A 23,981-nucleotide genomic window follows, 5' to 3' on the forward strand; every position below is an offset into this window, starting at 1 on the left:
GGGAGTACTGCCTTCTTAATAATGCTAAGTCCTCCAATCTGTGAATGTGGGGATGTCTTTTCAAGTATTTAGGTCTTCTTTAATTCTTTTCAGCAACATTTTGTTGCTTTCAGCGTACAGGTCTTCTGCTTCTTTGGTAAATGTATTCCTAAGTATTTTATTCTTTCTGATGCTATTGTAAACGGAATTGTTTTCATAATTTCATTTTTGGATTGTTTGTTGCTGGCATATAGAATAATACAACTGAGTTCTGAATTTGATCCTTTAAGTTGCAGTTTTGCAGAACTCATTTATTGGTTCTAGTGGATAGTTTTTTGATACCTCAGGATTTTCTACAAATAAGACTATGTTTGCATGATTTTGCAAGATCTCTATTTGTATGTAAATAAAGATAGTTTTACCTTTTCCTTTCTTTTATGGATGCTTTTTTTCTTGCCTTATTGCTCTGGCTAGGACCTCATGTATTGAATAGAACCTATGTTGAACAGAAGTAGTTAAAGCAGACATCCTTGTCTTGTTCCTAGTATTAGGAGGAAAGCTTTCAGTCTCTTACCATTGAGTGTGATATTAACAGTGGGGTTTTCAATAGATGCCCTTTATCAGGTTGAGAAAGTTTCCTTCTATTTCTTCTTTGTTCAATGTCTTTTTAATCATAAGAGTGTGATAGGCCTTTTAAGCTTCATTCCTGGTTTTTCTTCCTGGGTGAGAAAAATTTGTGGACTCATAAAATTCTAGAAAAAGTGAGTATCTTAAATTGTACTAAGGGCAAGAATGCAGGTAAGCCCCAGGAATAACTGAAACCAGCATTGAAAATGCTGCCAGGACACTATCTGCATTCTTTCAGTGCAGATTAATGTCTGAACTGCAGGGAAATCTGGCCTCTTCTATACCCAAGATTTACATCTTCTGGGTTTCCATTATAGCAGAGCATCTGCTTGTTGGTCCCAGTTTTGACTTAGGCTTGGTACAGATCAATTGATTATCTCTAGACCAATCAACTCTGGAAAGAAAAAGCTAACTGCTGTGATTAGTTCAGAGAGGGCAAGGTGTCACCTCTGGACAAACCTGTTATGACTTGGGAACATATCTGTTCCCCCAAAGCCATATATATGAGGGAATTTGTCCCCAGGCTGGATATTGAGGAGTCAATCCCTTAAATATCCTCTACAAGAGTGTACATAAGTGTATCTACCAGTATATAATATAGGTGCTTCCTGTTTTTATTTTAGAGAATATATTAGATGAACTAACTTCTCTAAAGGTAAGTTTGCCCTCTTTTCCTAGACTAGAAAAAATGAATTAAGCAAAAACTACAAGCTGCTTTCTTCTCTTTCATCTTTAACTCTGGTTTTTGCACCTGGTTTTCTTTCAGTGCACAGGATGTTACAGCAGAAGCTGAATGGAGTTATACAGTGCAGTTAATTTTAAAATATCACTGTCTTATTGTATCCATTTTGGAAGTAAGAGTAAACTTTTCTACTTTAACTATATTGCCTTTTTAGAGGTAGTTATAAACTGAAATTATCAAGATTTGGCTTTGTTGTATTCAGCCAGGAATAAATCAGAAATAACTAAAAGCTCATGCACTAACCATCCATTAAAGAAAAAAAAATAGTATTTTCTCTGTGGTAGGCATTGCTCTAGGAACAGTGAACAGGACATAGTCCCTTCTCTCATAACGATTATAACCTTATGTTCACTCTTTTTCTATTAGTTTCCAAAATATAACCACTAAACCAATATTCTTTTGGTTTCCAGATTATCCTCCAGTGGAAGAGTGGTGATTCACAAACTAAAAGCAGTATTTGTACTGCTATAGTTTCTCCTCACCCCCACAAAAATAGGTTTCAATAGGTGTGCCAAATCCTACTGGTAGATAATGGTGGCTTAGATCTTCATGTTGAGGAGTTTGGGCTTGGTGGGAAGATTCCCACTCAGATTAGGAATGCCTTACCACTGGAAAAGGGGCAGCACCATGCTCCTATATCTTTCTGGTCCAGGAGAAAGATGATGATGGCTTGAACCAAAGTGATGGGAGTAGAGATAGAAAGAAGTGGACAGAACTTGATGTGTTTTAAAGCTAGCATACTTACTAATGGATTGGATAGGTTTCTGGTTTGAGCAAATGGATAGAGGGTGCAATGGGAAGCCATGGAAAGGTATAAAACAAGAGAAGGTCGTGACTTGATTTTTATTTTACAATGATAGTATTAGTTGTTTGTGGGAAATGGATTGGGCTTGTGCAGGTAGCCATGATGGAAGCAGAGAGATAGGTTAAGTTGTTTTCCTTGAAATAACAGGTCACTTTGCTCATTTTGGAGAAATTGTCTACCAAATATTCATGTCTGAGGAAACATACTTTGTCTATTAGTCATTCTTTCAAGTAAAAATGGTGTTTTACGCCAAAAATGAAAATCCCACAACTAACATAGTACTCAATAGTGAAAGACTAAGCACCTTCCTCCCAATACCAGGAACAAGACAAGGATGTCTGCTTAGGTTCTACTCAACATGAGGTTCTAGCCAGAGTGACAAGGCAAGAAAAAGAAATTAAAAAGCATCCACAAAGAAAAGAAAGAAGTAAAACTATCTCTGTTTGCACATGACATAATCTTATGTGAAGAAAATCCTAAGGAATCAACTTAAAAAACTTCTAGTAGAACCAATAAATAAGTTCTGCAAAGTTGCAGCATACAAGATCAAATTCAAAACTCTATTGTATTCTACATGCCAGCAACAAACAATCCAAAAATGAAATTATGAAAACAATTCCATTTACAACAGCATCAGAAAGAATAAAATACTTAGGAATAAATTTAACCAAAGAGGTGAAAGACCTGTATATGGAAAACAACAAAATGTTACTGAAAAGAATTAAAGAAGAGCTAACTACATGGAAAGACATCCCCACATTCACAGATTGGAAGACTTAGTATTGTTAAGATGGTAGTACTCCCCAAATTGATCTAGAGGTCCAATGCAATTCTTGTTAAAATTCCAGCTGCCCTTTTTGCAGAAATTGACAGGCTAATTCTAAAATTCACTAAGAATCTCAAGGGACCTCAAAAAGCCACAACAATTGAAAGGACAAAGTTGGAGGACTCATATTTCTTGATTTCAAAGCTTTACTACAAAGCTACAGTAATCAAAGTGGTGTGGTACTAGCATAAGGATAGACGTATAGACCAATGGAATAAAACGGAAAGCCCAGAAATAAATCTTCACACATACTAACTTTTGACAATGCCAACAAGATAATTCAATTGGGGAAAGAATGGCCTTTTCAACAAATGGTGCCGGTACAAAAGGATATACATGCAAAACAATGAAGTTACACCCTTACCCTTACAACATACACAAAAATTAACTCAAAGTGATCATAAGGGTAACCTTTATGACCTTGGATTAGGCAATGGTTTCTTAGGTATGAAACTAAAAGCACAAGTAACTTAAAAAAAAAAAAAAAAAGGGACTTCATCAAATTTAAAAATTTTGTGTTTCAGATACTATCCAGAAAGTGAAAAGACGACCCACAGAATGGGAATAAAGTTTTATAAACCATATATCTGATAAGAATCTAGTATCCAGAATATGTAAGGAGCTCTTAACAATAAAAAGACAAATAATCCAATTCAAAAACGAGCAAAGGATTTGAACAGACTTTTCTCCAAAGAAGATATACAAATGGACAATAAACACACAAAAAGACTGCTCATTTTATTACTCATTATGGAAACTAAAATCAAAACCACAATGAGATATCCACTTCATACCCAGCAGGATGGCTATAATCAAAAAAACAGTAACAAGTGCTGGTGAGAAGTTGGAACCCTCATACATCGCTAGGGGAATATAAAATGGTGCAGCTGCAGTGGAAAATAGTTTGGTGGTTCCTCAAAAAGTTAAATATAGAATTATCATATGACTAAGCAATTTCAATATACTCCTAAGCATATACCCAATAGAACTGAAAACATATAACCTCAAAAAAAATTATACATAAATGTTCATAGCATTATTAATAATAGTCGAAAGTAGAAACAACCCAAATGTCCATAATAAAAATGTCAATACAATATTATTTAGCTGCAAAAAGGAATGAAGTACTGATGCATGCTACAACATGGATGAATATGAAAACATGCTAAGTGAAAGAAGCCAGACAAAAAAGGCCACATGTTACATGATTCCACTTAAATGAAGTGTCTAGAACAGGCAAATCCACAGAGATAAAAAGTAAACATTAGTGACTGCCAAGGGCTGGGGGGAAGTAGGAGTGGGGAATGGGGAGTGACCTAATGAGTATGGGATTTTTTTGGGGGACGATGGAAACGTTCTGGAATTAGTGGTGATGGTTGCACAACTCTGTGAACACATGAAAAACCACTGAATTATATACTTTAAAAGGGTGAATTTTATGGTATATGAATTACATCTCAATTTTAAAAACTGAATAGGGGAAAAAAGCCTCTAAACAACCAAAATACAGCTCATAAGATTACACAATAAAGCCATATATTTTCCTTTACCACCCCCTCCCAAAAAATCGTATTCTCACCTGAAATTTATTTATCCCTTTATATATAATTTGTACAAACCTCGTTGTATGGTCAAAGCCCATAGTGGATTAAAAGTTACATATTAGGTGGAATGAAATTGATAAGACAGACATACAGGTTTTAAAAAGGCAGAAGAACTTAAAAGCAGGGTGAAGTTATTTAGTAAGGGCAAACTGGATGACACGCTTCATTAGGTCCTGGCAGTACCACTGATAAAACACCCTGATACACTAATCTATGTTAATAGTAATGAAAATAACAAAGATGATTAATGTAAGAGCTAGCCCACTTATCACTTTTAATGTGCCAAACACTGTTCAAGGTACTAAACATTTAGTTATTTACCAAACTCCCAACAACCCTACAAGGAAAGTACTACTATTATCTCATCTTACAGATGAGGAAACTGAGGTATCACATAGCTAAGTAGGTGGAAAAGATTCAAACTAAGGCAGCTGGCTTCAAAGCCCATCCTACCAATACATTATTCTGCCTCTCAATGATGAACTATCAGTCATAAAAAAAGTTAAACAATGTTCAGTGTGCTCTAAGAAGACCAGAAAATCTACAACTTTTATTTCACTATAAAAATGCTCCTTAAAAACAAAAACAAAAAAACCTGTTCTATAGCAGCCTGTTATCTATAGGGGAAAGTCTAGAGGTCAAAAAACAGCTCTTTACAATCTGACTCCAACCTGTATTTCCAGCTTATCTATCTCCCCTAATTCTAGCCAAACCAGACTGCTCGCGTTCCTTAACTATACAGAGCCTGCATTTCCATGCCACTGCGTTGAAGGCCTTTTCTTCACTTCTCTGCCTAGAAAATTCCTATTTGCCCTTCAAAACCTAGCTCAAGTAACACTTCCTCTGTGTTACCTTCACTGATAGTACTAGGCAAAACTGTGTTCACACAGCATTTTGTAGATCTCTATTAAAGCATTCAACATATTACATCAGAATTGAATGCTTAACTCTTCTTTTCACCTCCAAGAATCTGAACCTAGTTCATTGCTAATAATAAGTAAAATTTTTAAGTTTTGGTACCTACTAACAAAGTCTAAATTTTTTTTTTAACTCAGTAATACAAAATGACTAGTTAGCCAAGGTCCATGTAGTCAAGGTTTTATTTTAACAAAAGTCATGAAATTTAAATAATTAAAAGGGATAAAGTTCATTCTCATAAAAACCAGAAGTTAAAGTTTCCTACAGACTAAATTCAGTCACCAGAAACCTTTTTAAGGAGAAAATACTGATACTCTGGACCAAACCTGAGTAATTTGTCACAGTAAAGGTAACATGAATAACAACATGGGTAAAATTTTAAGTGCAAGACGAAGGTTCCCAGATTCTAAGCCAACAGAGTCAAAGGCTGCAAGGATACCATTTACTAAGCTGCTGCTCAAGTAATGTATGCTAACTGAAAGCCCTGAGAAATTACTGTCTCTCCCAATTCAAGTCACACCTCAAGAGTAAGTTACTCCCTAAGAAGTTCTAACAGAGTTTACATTTTATTACTTGTTCCAAATGACTTAATATTTATTTTCAACTGGACAAAACCAAACACAACTATACCCATGAACACAATCAACCTATTTATCTCCCAATATGTAATTTACATCAAGCCAATAACATATGGGACAGTCAATATAGCTTTTACCACTTAATAAATACAAAAGAATACCTAATGGTCCCTCAAATATTATTGAACTAACTGCATCTGCCAGTTCTATTTGGAAAGCATTCTATTCTATTTGAAAAGTATTTTACCTAAAAAGGAAATGTCATTTCACATCACTTCATTTAAAGAAAAAAAAAGTTATCTAAACTGCTGGCTTAGGGAGGGGAGGATATAGCTCAGTGGTAGAGTGCATGCTTAGCATGCACAAGGTCCTGGGTTCAATTCCCAGTATTTCTGTTTAGAAAAAATAAACAAGCAAATAAACCTAAAATTATCTCCCCCTTCCATTTAAAGAAAAAAAAAAGTTTAAAAAAAAGAAAGAAACAAAAGGAAAAAACTTAAAAAGGAAACAAAAAATTTTTTTTAATTTTATTAAATAAATAAATAAATAAAACTGCTGGCTTAATTTTTTTCCGATTATCCCATACTTATAACTTACCTAATATGCTACCAGCTTGCAACATCCGACCTCTTATTATCTATTCCCAACCTCAGTTTAACCCAAACTTCTTTCTTTCAAACTCTCACCTATCTACAAACTTTCATGATCTTCAGGGTCTCTGAAGGACCTGCTGCCTCCAACTCATTTTCATGACTATAAGTCACTGACTTTTCAGAGATAAACAAATGACCAGGGATGACCCAGAGCTAGGGATGGTTCAATACCCTCCAAGGTAACATTTTATACAAAACACAGCTTGAAATCAAATGTCAACTTTGCGTTCTATTCTTGTTGACATAAAATTAAAACCAACTCAACTACTTCTACGTGTTACCCACTTGGGCAGTCACAGACCTGAATAAATATTTGTGTAGTGTTCTCCATTACCTAGGCTGAGAATTCTCCTCATACATTCTTTCTTTTCCCTCCTTGAAGAGGCTTATGGTCTGCTTAGTTTTCTTCATCAAATTTTCCATGAACACCCTAAAATACTCATTTTCTCCAAGTGACTCCATCTTCCCCTCATATCTTGACAAGATAGTGCGGAGATGCTGGTAGGTATCTGGCAGCAGGTCTAAGATATAAGGTGGGCTATTCTTTAGCGCCAGCTTTGGGTTCTGACACAAACGCACCACCTGCAACAAATGGAAAAGAAGGGCTATTACTTGGAGGATCTTAAGGGCAACTTCCTTTTTTAAGTTTAAAAAAGTTATAAAATATTGCTCTTTTGCAGAAATATAAAAAATATTTAATAAGAAATGATCCATAACCCCCTCCCGCCCACAGGCAATCATTTTACATTTTTTAGTGGTCCCCCTAGAAGGGTGGGTTCTTAAAACCATATCTAACAGTTCAGACAATACACAGAAAACTAAACAACTGGACGGGGGGGAAATCCACACATAAGCCTAAAAAATGTTAGATGAAGTATGGCAAATTCCTTTTAAATGCATGGCTCACTCCACAAGAGAATAAAGAAAATTCCCAGGGGCAGAATTAGAGAACATGGCTGCCCTGGGAGGTAACCTCGGTAACTTAGGGGCCCAGAGCTGTAACCACCGGGGGGGGGGGGGGGGGGGGGGACAGGAGCACAGAGGTCTTGGACTCAGTCAAGAGTTGAACTGAGATATCACTCCTTCCCATATAAAGGACTCTCAGAATTTATCTGATAATTCTTTTTATTTTCTTTTACTTAATTCTTTTTATTTTCTTTTACTTTCTTTTCTGAGTTCTTATGTTTTAAGTAGGTCTCTTTTAAAGAACATAAAGCTAGATTTTTTAAAATCCAGTACAATAATCTTTCTTTTTTAACTGGTGAGTTTAGTCCATTGGTGAGTTTAGTCCATTTTATATTTCTTATAATGACTGATAATTTTTATTTATTCCTACCATCTTCTTTTGCACTTTCCATTTACAGATAGACTGGGATTTCAAAATTGTAGAATAGATAAACAAGATTACACTGTATAGCACAGGGAAATATACACAAAATGTTATGATAACTCACAGAGAAAAAAATGTGACAGAGAGTGTGTATATGTCCATGAATGACTGAAAAATTGTGCTGAACACTGGAATTTGACACAACACTTGTAAAATGATTATAAATCAATAAAAAATGTTAAAAAAAATATAAGTAACAGAAAGAAAAAAATAAATTTTATTTTATTTGTGGATGATATAACTGTCCATGAAAAAAATAAAACAGAAAATGACAAAGCATTAGAAACAAAATTCTAATAGGTTGCCGGATTCAAAACTGATATACCAAAACAAACAGCACTCATAAATATTTTATAAATAATTTTAAAATATAACTTTAATTACTGCCATTCAAAACTGTATGAATAAAAATTTAACTGCTCCTAGGAATACATCTAACAAAAGATGTGCAAGACTTTTATGAAGAATATTATAAAACTTAACTGAAGAACATAAAGATAGAAATTAACGGAGAATTCTATCATGTTTAAGGAGAGAAAGGCTCAATAGAGAGATACCAGTTTTCCCCCAAATTAGTGTATGAATTCAGTGCAATTCCTATCAAAATTCCAAAAAGCTTTTTCTTGGAACTTACTTAACAAGTTGATCTCAAAACCCACATGGAAGAGAAAAAGGCCAAAACCAGTCAAGCCTATTTTGAAAAATCACAGAGTAGGTGGGATATTCACTCAATGAGCTATCAAAACTTTTTCATATCTTATAATTAAAATACTGTGATGCTGACCAAAGACAGATGAACGGCCAAAAGGAAAAGAAGAAAGCCCAGAGACACACGTATGTGGAAATTCAGTGTCAGAAGTGGAATTACAAAACACAATTCAAGAGAATAACTATTGGAAAACTGGTTATTCATACAGAAAAAAAAAAAAACTAGGTGCCTTACACCTTGCATGAAAGTGAATTTCAGATGAATTAAAGATCTCATTGTGAGGAGAAAAAACTTTAAAGCCTTTAGGAGAAAACTGGAAAACATGTGTTGAACTTTATGATCTCAGAGAGGAAGTATTTCTTAAAACACAAAAATAAATCATAAGATGCAAAGACTGATTAGTTTGACAATACTAGTATTTTAATTACAATAAATCATAAGGACTACTGAACTTTTTTTCCCATTCATTTAAAAAAAGTCAGTGCAATTAAAATACTGGATATTCTTCAATATCCTTCTCATTTTCTTCTTCGTAAACTGAAACATTCATCAATGAAATATCCTTTACCTCTAGTAATGCTTCTTTCCTTAAAGTCCACTTTATCTTATATAGCTAAACCAACTTTCATGGCTTAGTGTTTGCATGGTTTATCTTTTTCCATTCTTCTACCTTCAGACTTTCTGTATTCTTACACTTAATGCATGACTCTTCATATGCAGAACATAGTTGGTTTCCTTTTAACCCATTCTGACAATCCTTAGTTTTAACCAATTTCACCTGTTTATACTTCAGCTGTTTAAACTTATTATTGTAGGTCAAATATTGGCAATTTCATATGGTTCACTTAGTAAGTACTGATCCTATAATACATAATAAAATAATTAACTGTTTGTTTTATGTGTCTCTCCTGTTTCATATTCCTTTATCTCCCCTTTCTTGCTCTCTCTTGGTTTATCCATTTTTTAATTTTCCCAATTTTCTCCCTCATTAGCTTGTCAAATATATATTCTTTTACTACTCTTTTAGTGATTACCTTAGTAATTATAAAATGCATCTCTGACTCATGAAGTCTTATATAAAGTAGTACTTTTACCACTACCCAGACAATGCAAGGAACTTGGAACACTAACTCCATTTACTCTTTTCAAGTTATGTGCTATTACTATCATATACTTTAATTCCATATATCCTATGAAGTCCACAAGTCATTACTATTACTATTGTTACTTTACAGTCGATATTCATTCATATTTACCCACATAACCACCCTTCCCAGTGCTCTTCATCGCATCTGAAACCATTTACCTCCAGCCTAAAGAACATCCTTTGGTATTTCCTTTAGGGTATAGCGTGCTGGCTACAAATTCTCCTTAGTTTTTGTTTATCTGGAGACATCTTTCCTTTGTATCCACTTTTAAAGGCTATTTTCATAAGGATAAGGATTGGCAGTTATTTTCTGTAATCACTTTATCGCTACAGGCATACCTCAGAGGTACTGCAGTTTTAGTTTCAAACCACTGCAAGAAAGGGAGTACGGCAATAAATCAAGTATCGCCATAAAGTGACACACACAAATTTTTTGGTTCCCTAGTGCATATAAAAGGATATCTTTACACTACCCTGTAGTCTATGAAGTATGCAACAGTATTACGCCTTAAAAAACAATGTGCGTACCTTAATTTAAAAACACTGATAAAAAAATGCTAACCATCAACTGACAACAGAGGGTTGCCACAAACCTTTAATTTATAAAAAATGCATTATCTGTTAAGTGCAATAAAGCGAAATGCAATAAAACAAGGTCTGCCTGTATTATCTCATGCCTTCTGGATGCCACTGTTACTGCTGAGAAGGCAGGCTGTCAGTCTCGTTGCTCCCTTGAAGGTAGAATGTCTTTTATCCCATGGTTGCTTTTAACATTTCTCTTTGCCCCAGGTTTTCAGCAATTTTACTATGATGTGCCTAGGTATAGTTTACTTTCGATTTTTCCTGGTGTTTATAGAGCTTCTTTGATTTATGACTTCATGATTTCCATCAGTTTGGGGAAATTCTCAGTTAATTTCTCATCAAATATTGCTTCTGCCCCATGGTCTTTCTCCTCTCCTATAATTTCAAGTACTTATAAGAACTTTTACTCCATATTCCTTTTGTCTCTCACACTCTTTTGTGTATCCTTCATCCTTTTCTCTACCAATGCTTTAGTCTGGATTTTTTTTTTTCTGATGTATCTTCCACTTCATTAATTTTTTCTTCAGCTTTATGCTGTTAAATCCACCCACTGAATTCTTAATCATCATAGTCTTAATCATAATAAAATTCTTATGCTTTTCAGTTTTAGAGTTTCTATTTCATTCTTTATCATTTCAGCTCTGTCAAAATTATCAATTTTATCTTTAATTCTTCTAATGTATTAATCATAGATATAAGTCCATGACTGATAGCTCAAATATCTGCCCCCTGCAGGTATGCTTCTATTAACAATCTTTCCTGTTGATTTTCAATTGTAGTTTATTTTTTCATAAGCCTAGTTATTTATTTATTGAATGATGAACATTGTACATAAAAATTATATCAACAAAAATAGGAGGTTATGGATGATATTCAAAAAGGACTTACTTTTGCTTCTAGCAGACTGCCTAGGGACACTAGGAATTCCAGGTCATCTTAATCTAATCTAAAATTGAGAGGATTAAGAAGCTGGGCTTCAGTCTTCAGTCCCAGGCTTCAGGCTTCAGATTGGTTTGCTTCTGTTTTACCCTTACTCTTACAATTCAGACCCTCAGGGACCCCAACCACAAAATCTAGTGTTTCCCAGACCCTTCCACCTTGGCAGGCCCTAATTCCAATTTTCTGTCCTCCTTTAATATTTTGAAAACTCAGTGTCTCAGCTGTCACCTCCAGAATCAGCAATGACCTTATGGGCAAGGGAGCCTCAAAAATCAGACTTACCTCTCAGAGCTTTCTTTATCTTCCAGAACCTGGCCTCTAATTTCTCACTGCTTTTATAGCAACGTCTTCTAGCTTTTCTAGTCAGCAGTATTATTTGGTTTGAAACAACCTAGTCTAACATTGGAAGAAGCAGAAATCTGACATCCTACCCTTTATTTCATATTTTAAAATGCCTACATTCTTGTGTCACCAAAATCTCATTATAAACTTTTTAAAGGTGTCTAAATGATTCTATTCTATGAATATACCATAACATATCTTAAACCATCCCCTCCACTTTACTTTAACATTTATGCTGTTTTTAAGTTTTCACTGTGATGAACATCTTTAAGCATTTTATTCTTCTACGCATCAGATTATTTCCTCAGTATAGATCCCTCAGAATTGGATTAGGGTCATCTAGAACAACTGCAGAATTCCCATTTAATTACTAATGACTCATCAAATGATGTAAGACAGTATTATAAATTTTAAACTAAATATTTTATTCTCTGTACATCATTTCCTGAACTCTTGAAAAATAGCCCTCTATAAGCCTAGCAAATAAAGACAAGCTGAATCAACAAAAATACCTGATTTATAAATATTTTAACAGTGTTTTAGGAAGCTACTCATCCTATCAAGAGTTTCAAGCCAAAAGGGAACAACACAGCCAAGAAGAAAGGACTCTACCTCAGATGACAACTATATTCTAAGTGCAACGGAGTTAAAAACTCACATTAATAAATAAATCCAAATTTATAAATATTATATTTCAAAACCTCATTTGTAAGTCTGACGTTTATGAATCAGAATATACATTTATAATAAAAATATTAAAATGGTAAGTTCTTAAATTAATCACGGAGGGAGTTAGGAGAAACTGATACTGAGACTAAGAGATCAAGATCCAGCAAAGACTACCAGAGGCAGATGACTGAAGGTTTTTATTTTCAAAGAATACTGAACTTACTTTATATGGAGAAAGAAAGGGGAAAGATAAATGAAAAGAAAATGGAAAATGGGATCTACAACACAGCTAGGAGCACCAAACACCCAACATCATTAAAAAAGGGACACCTCCTTACTCTAAAACAGGAAGAAAGGGAGTGAGGATAGGTTTAGACAGACACAAATTTAGAGATACGGAGACAGGAAATTTAAGAGGGTTGCACCTGATGGTTTTGATTTTTCCTAATGTATCCATTCAACTAATATGTCAGGCACTGGGACACAGAAGTGAAAATACAATGTCCCTGAATCTGAGAGGAATCAGACAATAAACAACAAAAAGGAAATCAACAAAAAAAGTATCAGGTTCTATGCAGAGAATTAAAATAATAAGAAAATATCAGGTGACTATTTTAGAATGGCGAATAGGAAAAGCTTCTCTGAGGTGAATTTAGGCTAAGAGTTGAAGTTACAGGAAGGATCCAGTCAAGCAGAATCAGCACAGAGTAGCCCAAATGGAGAGAACAATTAATCCAACATCCCTAAAGTAGGAACAGGTTTGGATTTGGGGAATTGAAAGGTCAGTAAGACCAAGTGTAGAGAGCAAGGTAGCGAGGGTGATTAGAGATGAGGCATAGTCAGGGAATTAGCAAGGTGACATCACGATAAAGCCTAAAATATAAACTTCTAAGTGCTGCATTAAAATTAAAATGTTTTAATATCTTGACAAGACTACATCAAATAGCCACATCAAAATGTCCTGTTCCAGTCATTTACCTTCAATAAATTTCTTAACCTCTGAGCCTCAGTTCTTTTAGCTTTAAGACAGAGGTAATACCCACCTCATAACAAACGTTATGAAAAGACTGCACAGTTTCCAATAAAGCAGACATCCAATGTTAGTTCCCTCCCCATTTCCATACAACTTAATCAGGCTTATCTGCAGAGGAGGCAGGAATTACCTATTGAAGATAGAATGTTATATCACACATAATCTTTTGATGACTCCCAGAAAATGACACCGTTATTCCTACCATCCCAGCCATGCCACACTACCCTCCCAAACCTGCATAGCCTCTGACTACCTGGTAACCAAGGAATAAAGAAAAGGCAGCAGGCCGCCCTAGAAGAGGGTGACCAACTATCTGCAAAACCTACAGTATCCACCCCTTCAAAGGTACAAACCAAGTAGAGCACTCAATAAATGTATTTACATTTATATCCAGGGCTACACACACCAATACATATATTCTCCCTGTTTAAAGGCATTAACATAACAGAACCCAGGTTAAAATGCAGTATTCGCCTAACACCTCTGAAAAAAAGGGTATACTTCCTTTCAACAACAACTAAACTAAAACTGTTCTGCCCAACCTGTAACATGCAATCAATAAATGCTGTTACTGACAATGAACTAAAAAAACATATTACCCCTAACATAGCAGATTTAAAATATCATGAGTTTTTTTTAATAAAATATCACGAGTTTTAAAATGTCTCCCAAACACTTGATTAGTTAACATTTTCAAACGACTACCACGCATGTTCCACAAATGTAATCAGTCCTTCCTTAGAATGTGACCTTGTACAGATCATCTGTAGATTAAATATCTACTTTTCTCAAGATCTTTCCAAGATGAATCATCACATGATCAGGGAAACCAGCATTCCACTAACAACTCTGTAAGTCTTTTAAGACCAACATGGGCCATGAAAAAAGTATATAGGTAGAGGAACTCTTTTGATCTTAAAATCTTCTGGAAAGGGAAAAAAAAAAAAGGGCCCTACATATTTATAACTTCGGGAGAAAAGTTCCAAAAAGGCTCTGTGAATAATTCAAGCCAATAGTTAACAAACATCAAAAGCCAAAAGAACCTATCTTTATTACTTAGTGAATTTTAAACTGGCAGTTTTTGTTAACCTCTAAAGCCCAAATGTGCATTCTAAGCTTAAAAAACATTCACCAATAAGCAGAGGAAAAACAACAACAAAAAAACATTCACCAAAAAATTTCTCAAAGATATTTTCCTGATTAGTCTGTTCTCCATTTGGCTAATTTTATTTTGCTTTCCAAGTCTCGCAATAGCAAACATGGCTTCCTTTTGTTTACTTCTGCCTGTACATTTACAGCATCACTCAGAAAAATGTCAAAAAGAAACATGCTTAGCTCTGGGAAACCAACAGTATTCTTGTACAGCTGCCACACACTCCATTCATAATAGCTTTCTCACTGGCCTAGCTCCTCCCTTTGCTTCTGCCAAGGCTCAATGGTCAAGAGAAAAAACTGGAAAGTGCTATGATTGCAATAAAGAGGAATAAAATTATGCTTGGAAATTGCTAAACTTTTAAAAAGAGAAAAGAAGTTACAGAGAACAGTGGCCTAAGTCTAGTTCTATTCTGAACACAGAATCTCTTCCTACACTAAGGAACTGTAAGTCTAGTTAGGCTGAAAACGTAAGCATATAGGACTATGAATAAGTATTTTTATCTCCGTAAACCTTATCCATGGAAGCATTTTTCATTTTAAACTTGTTCATATGTTAAAAAACATGATTAAAACAAGTACTATGCTTCAAAAGCAAGTATTCAACATGTTGAGTTATACCTACAACACATAAAATTTGATTACAGTGTTGAAGATTCAATTGCTCAAGAGAAGGGGAGGTATAGTGGAAAGGCCACCAGAACAGGAGTCCAGAGGCCTGGGTCCTACCTAGACTGGTGACTGACATTAAGTGGCTATGTGACCTTGGGCAAGTTATTCATCTCTCTGACTCTATAAATTAAACAGATCAATTAATCTCTTAAAGCCTTTTTAAAGCTTCAAGTTTTAGAAATTAATCAACTCAGAAACTTGAAGAGGTTTAACAGTTTTACATGTGTGAACTATAGTGAAGCTTTTAAATGAAAACAACTTGTGATTGTTTTTCAAAGAGAAATCAGAAACCCACACTTTATTGAAAAAAAGTGTCATCACTAGATAATGGCCCCAAGGAAAAAAGTCTTTTACTTCAAATTACTATTCCCCATTATTGACTTATCAAAATTCCATTCAGGGACTTGAACTGTAATTACTACCTAACACTCCTCAAATACCACCCAACACTATTTATTAAAAACACTATGCCACTTAGAACTAATTACCAATCTCATTACTTTCATTTCTCACATTAATTGAAGAAAAAAAATACATCCATTACGGTGTAGGAAATTAAATAACCAACACGTGCTGACAGCTTAACCATGCAGTTTTTATACACAGATTCTATGTATAAAAGGGAAATATAACTCTATCCCCAGACTTATCAGAGCAACTTCACACCAGTACCATGAACTAGAGATTAAATGATTTTAGCATCGCTTTTGAATGTCAGACTATAATCAAGGCACAACTGTTGATTACAGACAAGCCTGCTTGGTCTAAAGTTCTTCCCCAGGTCCAAACCCCTTTCTGGTCTCCCCAAGGATTAAGTAATGGTTTGCTTAATGATTCCCGCAGGGCGTTCCCTGAGCCCTTTGTATACCTTCAGTTATATCCCCAGGTTACAGTGTGAGCACTGGGTCAGCCTTAACTCCCCAGCACCTGGTCTGTGTTCAGTAAAAGTGTGATGTTGGAAAGATGCCGACATAATTTTCACCTAAACTAGGAATCAGCTACCATATCTAAATCAATAAACTACACAAGGATTGTGGATGAAAGCAGATTTTTTTGGAGGGCAATATGCTAATATATATTTTTAAAACTTTAATATATGATTCCTTTAACCCAACACATCTCATTTCCAGGAGTTTATTCTAAAGATTATTTAGAAACTACATAACAGATAGTCACTGAAACATTGTTTCTAATACTAAAAATCAGAAATAACCTGGGAGTAAAATTACTATAACTCAATAAAAAAAAGTTTAAAAAAAAAAAAAGAACCTGGGAGGCTATCAATATGAATTTGTTAAATAAACATATATATATATATATATATATTATAAAATCTTACGCAGTCCTTAAAAAAATTTCAGGGAGACCTACGTGTAGTATTAACATGAATGATCTCCATAATGTCACAAAAATTTTTTTAACTCTAGAATCATTTTTGTTTAAAAAATCCCACTTTTGCTTAAAAATGTATAATTTTATGAGTATGTATTACTTTCAAAATTTAAGAACATAATAATTAATATCTTAAACACAAATAAGATACTCTACTGTCATTTCTTTTTTTAAAAAAAATTTATCAAGCTTATCTAAAATAAAATCAGCTGTGGTACGGAGCCTTGCTACTTCAAGTGTGATCCCTGTCAGCAATGCAGAATCTCAGGCCCCACCCCAGATCTACTCAGACTCTACATTTTAACAAGATCCCCAAATTATATGAATTCATGTTAAAGTCTGAGAAACACTGGTTTATAAGAATCACTTAACACAGTCCAAATACTAGCTCAGGATCCACATAAACAAAAGTATTAGCTGGGTGGCTTGGGTTACCTAATCTCTCTGAATCTGCTTCATTCTTGTAAAACACATTATTTTGATATTTTCTGCTATTTTCAGCAGATGTGAAATTGTAAACTTCTCTACAGCATAAGGAATTATCAGAACTTAGTTATCAGTCTTAGCGAGTAAATGCTAAAATGGTAACAACTTGCTCAAGTCGATAAATCTCTCAAGGGCAATGCTATCCATCTAAACTTCTCAGGGCCACTTAGGAAAAGGGACTGGAGGGAAGGACTTCATTTTGTTTTTTTGGAGAGAGGTAATTAAGTTCATTTATTTATTTTAATGGAGGTACTAGGGATTAAACCCAGGACCTTGTGCTTGCTAAGCAGGCACTCTACCACTGAGCTATACCTTCCCCCAAGGACTTTAAATAGCAGACAGTGGTCACCTCTGGAGAGGGTGGTCATTTGGGGGTATGAGAGTAGAAAGGAACGTCTACATTTTGCTCTATATATCTTACAATTCATAAATTGTTTTTCACAAAGAGCGCTATTGGTGATATGTACCACTATTGAAAGGAGGCAGGAATTAGGACCCCATCCTCCTCACTGAAGTAGCAATGAATTGGTCTTATTTTAAGATTTGAAGATTTCCTCACGGTTCATGATCCCAGAGCCAGAGGGAAGGTCAGTGGTGTTTGTAAGAAGGCGCCAAAGGCAGTGGAGTCTGCTAAGCAAGACTCACCACCCATTCCACCAGTTGCAGAGGGGAGACCCAGGGTCACTGCTCATTCTTCTAGGGGAACCACACACAAGAGCGTCTATGGTAGTGGCATTGGTCAGCAGGAGCTTGAATCCCCTGAGGGTGTGTACCACCAATGCCATCATTGCACCCCTTTCCCTTCCTCCTTTTGGAAGCCACTGCAGGAAGGAACACTGTAGGGACAGAGCTAAGGCTGGCTTCCAGGGCTCCTGGTTGACTACTCCCACCTATTTCCTTCCAGCACAAAATGTGCTAATCATGAAAACATTTCACAATGACTTGCTTGTTATAATCCCCTTCTTCTAACAAAACTAATGTAGATCAGAATTAACTTCATTGGAAAACGTGATTGAAATTTAGGCTCAGTTTTCAATACTTAGTCCATTTTTCTTCTAATGCTCTAGATTAGATTAGGGGAATGATTTTCATAGGATAAATGTTATTGCATGTTTGAATATAATATGAATTCTGCTGAAAGAGAAGACTTAGGGACCTATCTGCCCGTGATTTTTCTAGCTCCTTGTATGTATACAGCTGACCAACGATGTATCAAAAATAGGTCTTACTATAGCCACAGAATGAACAGAGTGGATGATCTTCCTCAGCCTAACCCTACTTTTATTCTATATAGCCTTCAAAATTTCTATCATGAACTGTATGAAATGTGCAGTTGGGCTCATGTTTCTTAAGGAATAATGGAGAATTTTATATCCTTTGAGGGAATTCTTAATAGGCAAGAAAACAACACAATCATGTTTTACAATGACTATTACCTTTAGAACCCAAAAAACAAAAACCTACTTTTAGTAAATGTTACTTTAACTCAACACTCAAAAAAAAGATTCCCAACCTAATCCCCTTAACTACTGCACAGAAAATGAGGGAATCTGTTTTGATCCCACTTTATTTTGTTAAAGTTTGCACTTCGTTCCGCAAGAACTATGTGTTAGGCACAGGAACTAAAGTTAAAACAAAGCCTGATCCTGAAAAGCTCTAGTAAAGGGACAGAACTAAAAATGAAATAAAAAGTGGTAAAAAAAAAAAAGTTAAGAAAAATGGGAAAATAATGTGTACACGCCTCTACAAAAACCATACAGAGTAACCAATACAAATAATTTGAAGAGACACAAATCCTTGCTTAAAAGCAGATATTTCTTTTAATGGTTCTAGTTAAACACCATGTTAACATCATTCAAGAGAACATCTACTTTGCTTGAATGTGTGAATGGTGGTGGGAGTGTGTGTGTGTATGCATATGTGTGTGAAAACTGCTGTTGTGTACCTACACAGGTCACTTTCTGAAAAATTACTTGCTACAGAGATTGTCTTGTATACCTGAGAAGGTACTGTATGGAAGAAAGAACTAAGCCTTCGGACGTGGGTAATCCTGGATTCCAAGTCAGGCTCCACTACTAAGTTACATAACCTCCCTGAACCTAAGAGTCTTCATCTATAAAACAGGGATGGTACTGCCAAAGAACTACCGAAAGAAAGAAATGTTTAATGTAATTTAAAATGATTCCCACCCCTATAACACCTCCTTTTAGTATCCTTTGGAGCACACAGAGCAATTTAATTTAACAAATATTTACAACACACTATTGTGTAAGGCCTTGTGCCTGGACACTGCAGAAGAGAAACAGATTACAGTTGCTGTCCTCATGGAGCTTACAATCTTGAGAGGTAAAGATAAACAGAGAAGATACAAGGGGTAGGGCAAGAAGGAGAAGGCAGTTAGCAGAAGGATTATCTTTTGAAAATGCTGTTTTAAACCCATGCTTTAAAATGAAGCATTTTTCTAATAAATTATACCCCGTTAAATAAATCAACACCTTAATGTTTTAATAACGTAAGCTAATTTAAAATAAAAACATAGCATGGATCTAAAATACCGCCAGCATGAGGCTTTACTTCAGAGGTGGCCAAATTACAGCCTGTAGCCTTTTTTTTGTTCACCTGCAGGTAAGAATGGCTTTTACATTTTTAAAGAGTTGTAAAAACAACAAAGAAACTGGGACTGAGTATGTGGCCGGCAATGTCCAAAGTATTTACTATCTGTCCCGTGACTGAAAAAGTTTGCCAGCTCCCACTCTACTTCGTAACGGAATTTTGAGTCTCTCACTAAATACCCTGATAATTCTATACTTATATTTAAGGCAATTTTTATGATTGTTCTCTCCACTCCCCTGCCCAGCTGTCTCTTTACTTACTAGCTACTTTCTTTACATACAAGTATCTTCACAAATATTAATTACAATATACCAGGATGGGAAAAAAAAAAAAAAACACCCTAGTGGCTGACCACATCTTCTGCTTAATAACAAGCAGTCTAGCACAAGTCCTTTTCCAACACTAAGTTTCAGTTCCACAATGGAATAGTAAATTGGGCCTAGAGTGACCAGAATTCCGTGACTTATGCCGACTTCTCCATCCACATAGCAGCCAATACTAGGAGAGAGGAGACATAGTTTCCAGTGATAATCAATTGATTAATAAGTGGCTGGAATAATAGTCACCTAACTTCAACGACAAGGTTAAAACAGGTATGGGATGGTAACCTGGAACTAAATTCAATAAAAGTGTGGGACATTTTGTGGACTTGACAGTAATTTCTTCACCACTGATATCGCATGAAGTCAAGAAGGATTACTGACACATTTAAGACTTTTAATAGTAAAAATAAAGTGAAAAGGAGAACATCTATGCTCTAAATATCAAGAGTTAAAAAAAAACAATTAAGAGTAAAAGAGATGGTGCAATGTAACAAAACTACAGAAGCATTCAAAAAATCTGCAAAGCAGTACAAACCTACTGGACTAATATATCAGAAAGAAGAACCAAGTTTTCATTTCAGCACAGCTAGTAATCTGCGATATGGAGCACAGGGTACTAAAAATCATCTTTCAAGACAAGCAAAACAGGAATAAAACACCCTATGCTAGAATGGAAGAACTAGAAGCCTACTTTCCTTGAAACTATCAAAACCTGAAAAGCATTAGACTCAAAACTCTGAGTCGTCTTTATTCTCTCCAAATAATTAAACATTCTGTGAAAGAAATCGTAATTCAATACACATACTTTAAAGAGATGAAGGAGTGAGACTTAAGGGGGGATCTTATTTGGACTACCTTACAGAGACTCAAAGTCTGATAAAAAGTTTATTTTTTAATATATTTTTATTTAAGTATAGTCAGTTTACAATGTGGTGTCAAAAGTTTATTATTTTTAAGAAAGTCTCCAATCAATACAATTCTGATACACTGAATGTTCCCACACCTGTCTTAAATGAGAAAGTAATTAGAAATGCAAATTTTTTCCATTCCAGGAGAACATTTTTAAGTAATTAACTTTTTTTTTGGAGAGGGGATTCTTTTTTTTTTTTAAAGTACTTTCTTTTTTTGTTGTTGTTTGGTTTTTTTGGGGGGGGAGGTAATTAGGTTTATTTATTTACTTATTTTTTAACAGAGGTACTGGGGCTTGAATCCAGGACCTTGACGATGCTCACACACTCTACCACTGAGCTATATACCTCCCCTCTAAATCCCTAAAATGCAAACCTACAAGCTTCAGATTCTGAATATACTCGATATATTTTTTTTAAAAGATGTCAATGCATTTAGAATTTCCTTTACGTGCCTAAGTTTCTTTAATGGTTTTAGTACAATTTCTAATAATGAAATTAGCATTACAATACCAATGCAATCGACATACAAATACCTGTTCATTAATTACAATGCCAATTATTTAACATGAGAAAAATAAGCCAGAAAAAGAAGCTTCTGAAACCAATGGTATCCATAACAGGAGTGCTAATTCACACACAGGACTTATTAAGCATTTATATAGCATATTTATGTTTGCCAAGTGCTTCATAATCACTTTTATTAGCTGTTTCTAGGCCAAAGCAATCCATGAAAACTTTACAGAAGAGGAACCTAGGCCCACAGAGGAACCAAAGAAAAACAACTTTATTCTGTTGGAAATAACACAATTCTCTTAAAATATATATGTCCGATCCTTCTAATCACTTTTCATCTGCAGTATGAATTTTGCAAAAATACGTTATTAATAAATGTGAAAAATATCAAGGAAATATTGAATTCTCTAGAACAAATAGTTAGGCTGTTTGAACACTTTAAAGTACTTGGGACTAATCACTTTATTATACAGACACACAACTATAAGGAAGTAAAATTCTCCCACATACCAAACTTAAAGTGGGGCTATTTTTCACAATCGCTTTAAAAAGGTAATCAAAGCAGCTCATCCAACAAGCTTAAAGTCAGGTCCTGCAATAAGAAGTCAGGTTCCGCTACCAAAAAAAAGTAGAACCCACCTAAAAGCAGTGGGTGTAAGGAGGAAGTTCTGGAAGGAGTCAGAATCTGCTGCTTAACCCGCTCAGTCAATACATCTCTCCGAAGATAATGGTCATAACCAGAACTTGTGGTTTAATCAGTGCATATCTAAGCACCGGCAATGGATCACGTCCAATGTTTTTGGAGGATAAAAACTTAAGCCAGCTCTAGATGTGGAGGAAAGTTCCTTCCTCTGCTCATTTAAACACCCCCCTATTTCTTTTATCTTGGTGTTACATCTTAACGAGAAAAAAAAAAAACTATACGCTCATCCAGAGCGCAGTTTGCCGGCGGAGTGGTCCTGACCCCAGGTCTCAGAGACTGTAAACGTAATAGCTGGATGCAGCTAACAGTCCTTGCCGGTAAATCAAGCGCTCTTTCTCACCCGCCTCCCTCCTATCTCCCGGGGCCAATTCCGCGACCCACAACCCTACACCCTGCACAGTGCCCTAAACTCTGCACCCCCCGTTATACTTCCGCCCCAGTGGCTCCCCAGTTAACCTTCACCCCAACCCCCACCCCATCTTTGTCTCGCAACCCCAAACACACGACCTCAACGTTCCCCTACTCCCAACCGCAGCCCTTCCCCCACCGCCGACCCCCATCCTCCCGGTCTCCTCCCCACCCGCACGTCCCCCACCGCCCGGCCCCGTCACCCCAGCTCCTTGCCTCCCCAGCCTCGCACGACCCGTCCCCTCCCCCAGCTTCCTCTGTCCCTTCCTTCCCCCTCCCTCGGCCCCTCCGCCCACGCCCACCCTTGCTCCCGCGGGTCCTCGGCAGGCCTTTCACCTTGTCCATGAGCTTCCAGCACTTCTCCACCATCTTCTTGTCCACGGTCCCCGGCGGGTGGGGGCTGAGGTGGTGGTGGTGGTGGTGGTGCGGCTGGAAGGCGTCCTTCATGAGCCCGATCAGGCCGCCCGAGCCCGAGCCGCCGGAGCCGCCGCCTCCCCCGGCCCCGGAGCTCTTTTTCACATTGCCGGCCATGGCCCGGGAGGGTTAGGGGCCCAGCAGCGTCCGCCGGCTCCGCTCGGCTGCGAGTGAGGGAAAGAAGGAGGGCGTGAAGGAGGGGCCTCTCCCGGCCACCGCCGCCGGCCGTGCGGGCGGAGGGAGGGGCGGCCGCTGGGAGGGGAGTGGGCGGCGCCGGGAGCGCGGTCCGCGCGGGCGCGCCCCTTCAGGGAGCGCGAGCCCGGGGGCGGCAGGGAGCGCGCGGAGCTCGGGGAAGCGGGCGACGGCGTCCGAACTGGCTAGCGACCTCCCCTGCGCCACCCACTCCCGAGCCACAGCTCCCGGAAAGCCGCGGCCAAATTTCCGCGCCGCCTCCCCCAGCCCCGGGGGGGCGGGCCCAAGCGTAACCTTTGCGCCTGCGCCCTCTGCTGGAGGAGCGAGGAAAGGGTGGGGGCGGGGTCTAGCATGGAGTCTGCGCACTAGGCAGAAGCCGAGCTCTTCATGTTTCTCGTGGGTTGTGGGTTGTCGCTCCATGGGGAGGGGGTTATTGAAATATTTAAATTAAGATGGGTAGCCATAGAAAGAATTTCAAACTCAAGTCTTTCCCCCACATCTGACAAACGGGGAAACTGAGCTTAAAGTTATTTGCCTCTTCACACTGTGGGAGAAAAAGGGAAAATTTCCCCCCACTCCCTAGTGTTTTAAACTCCTCGTTAAGTCGGGAACAAGGACAGGAATGTGAAAGCTGCAGGTTGTTGCATCCTGATTAGACC

General features: G+C 36.8%; 1 protein-coding gene across 1 annotated transcript in view; it reads right to left on the bottom strand.

Annotated features, from left to right (window-relative positions):
- CBL (Cbl proto-oncogene) overlaps nucleotides 1-23,981 on the bottom strand; it is a 75,272-nt gene that overhangs the window by 51,199 nt on the left and 92 nt on the right. The window contains exons 2-3 of the mRNA XM_032472591.1: nucleotides 23,053-23,294; nucleotides 7,067-7,314 (exon numbers count right to left, since the gene is read on the bottom strand). Of these exons, the coding sequence (XP_032328482.1) occupies nucleotides 7,067-7,314; nucleotides 23,053-23,247 (443 nt within the window). The 5' untranslated portion in view covers nucleotides 23,248-23,294. The remainder of the gene's footprint in view (nucleotides 1-7,066; nucleotides 7,315-23,052; nucleotides 23,295-23,981) is intronic.

Source organism: Camelus ferus, chromosome 33, assembly GCF_009834535.1.
Source record: "Camelus ferus isolate YT-003-E chromosome 33, BCGSAC_Cfer_1.0, whole genome shotgun sequence".
Taxonomy (NCBI): domain Eukaryota; kingdom Metazoa; phylum Chordata; class Mammalia; order Artiodactyla; family Camelidae; genus Camelus; species Camelus ferus.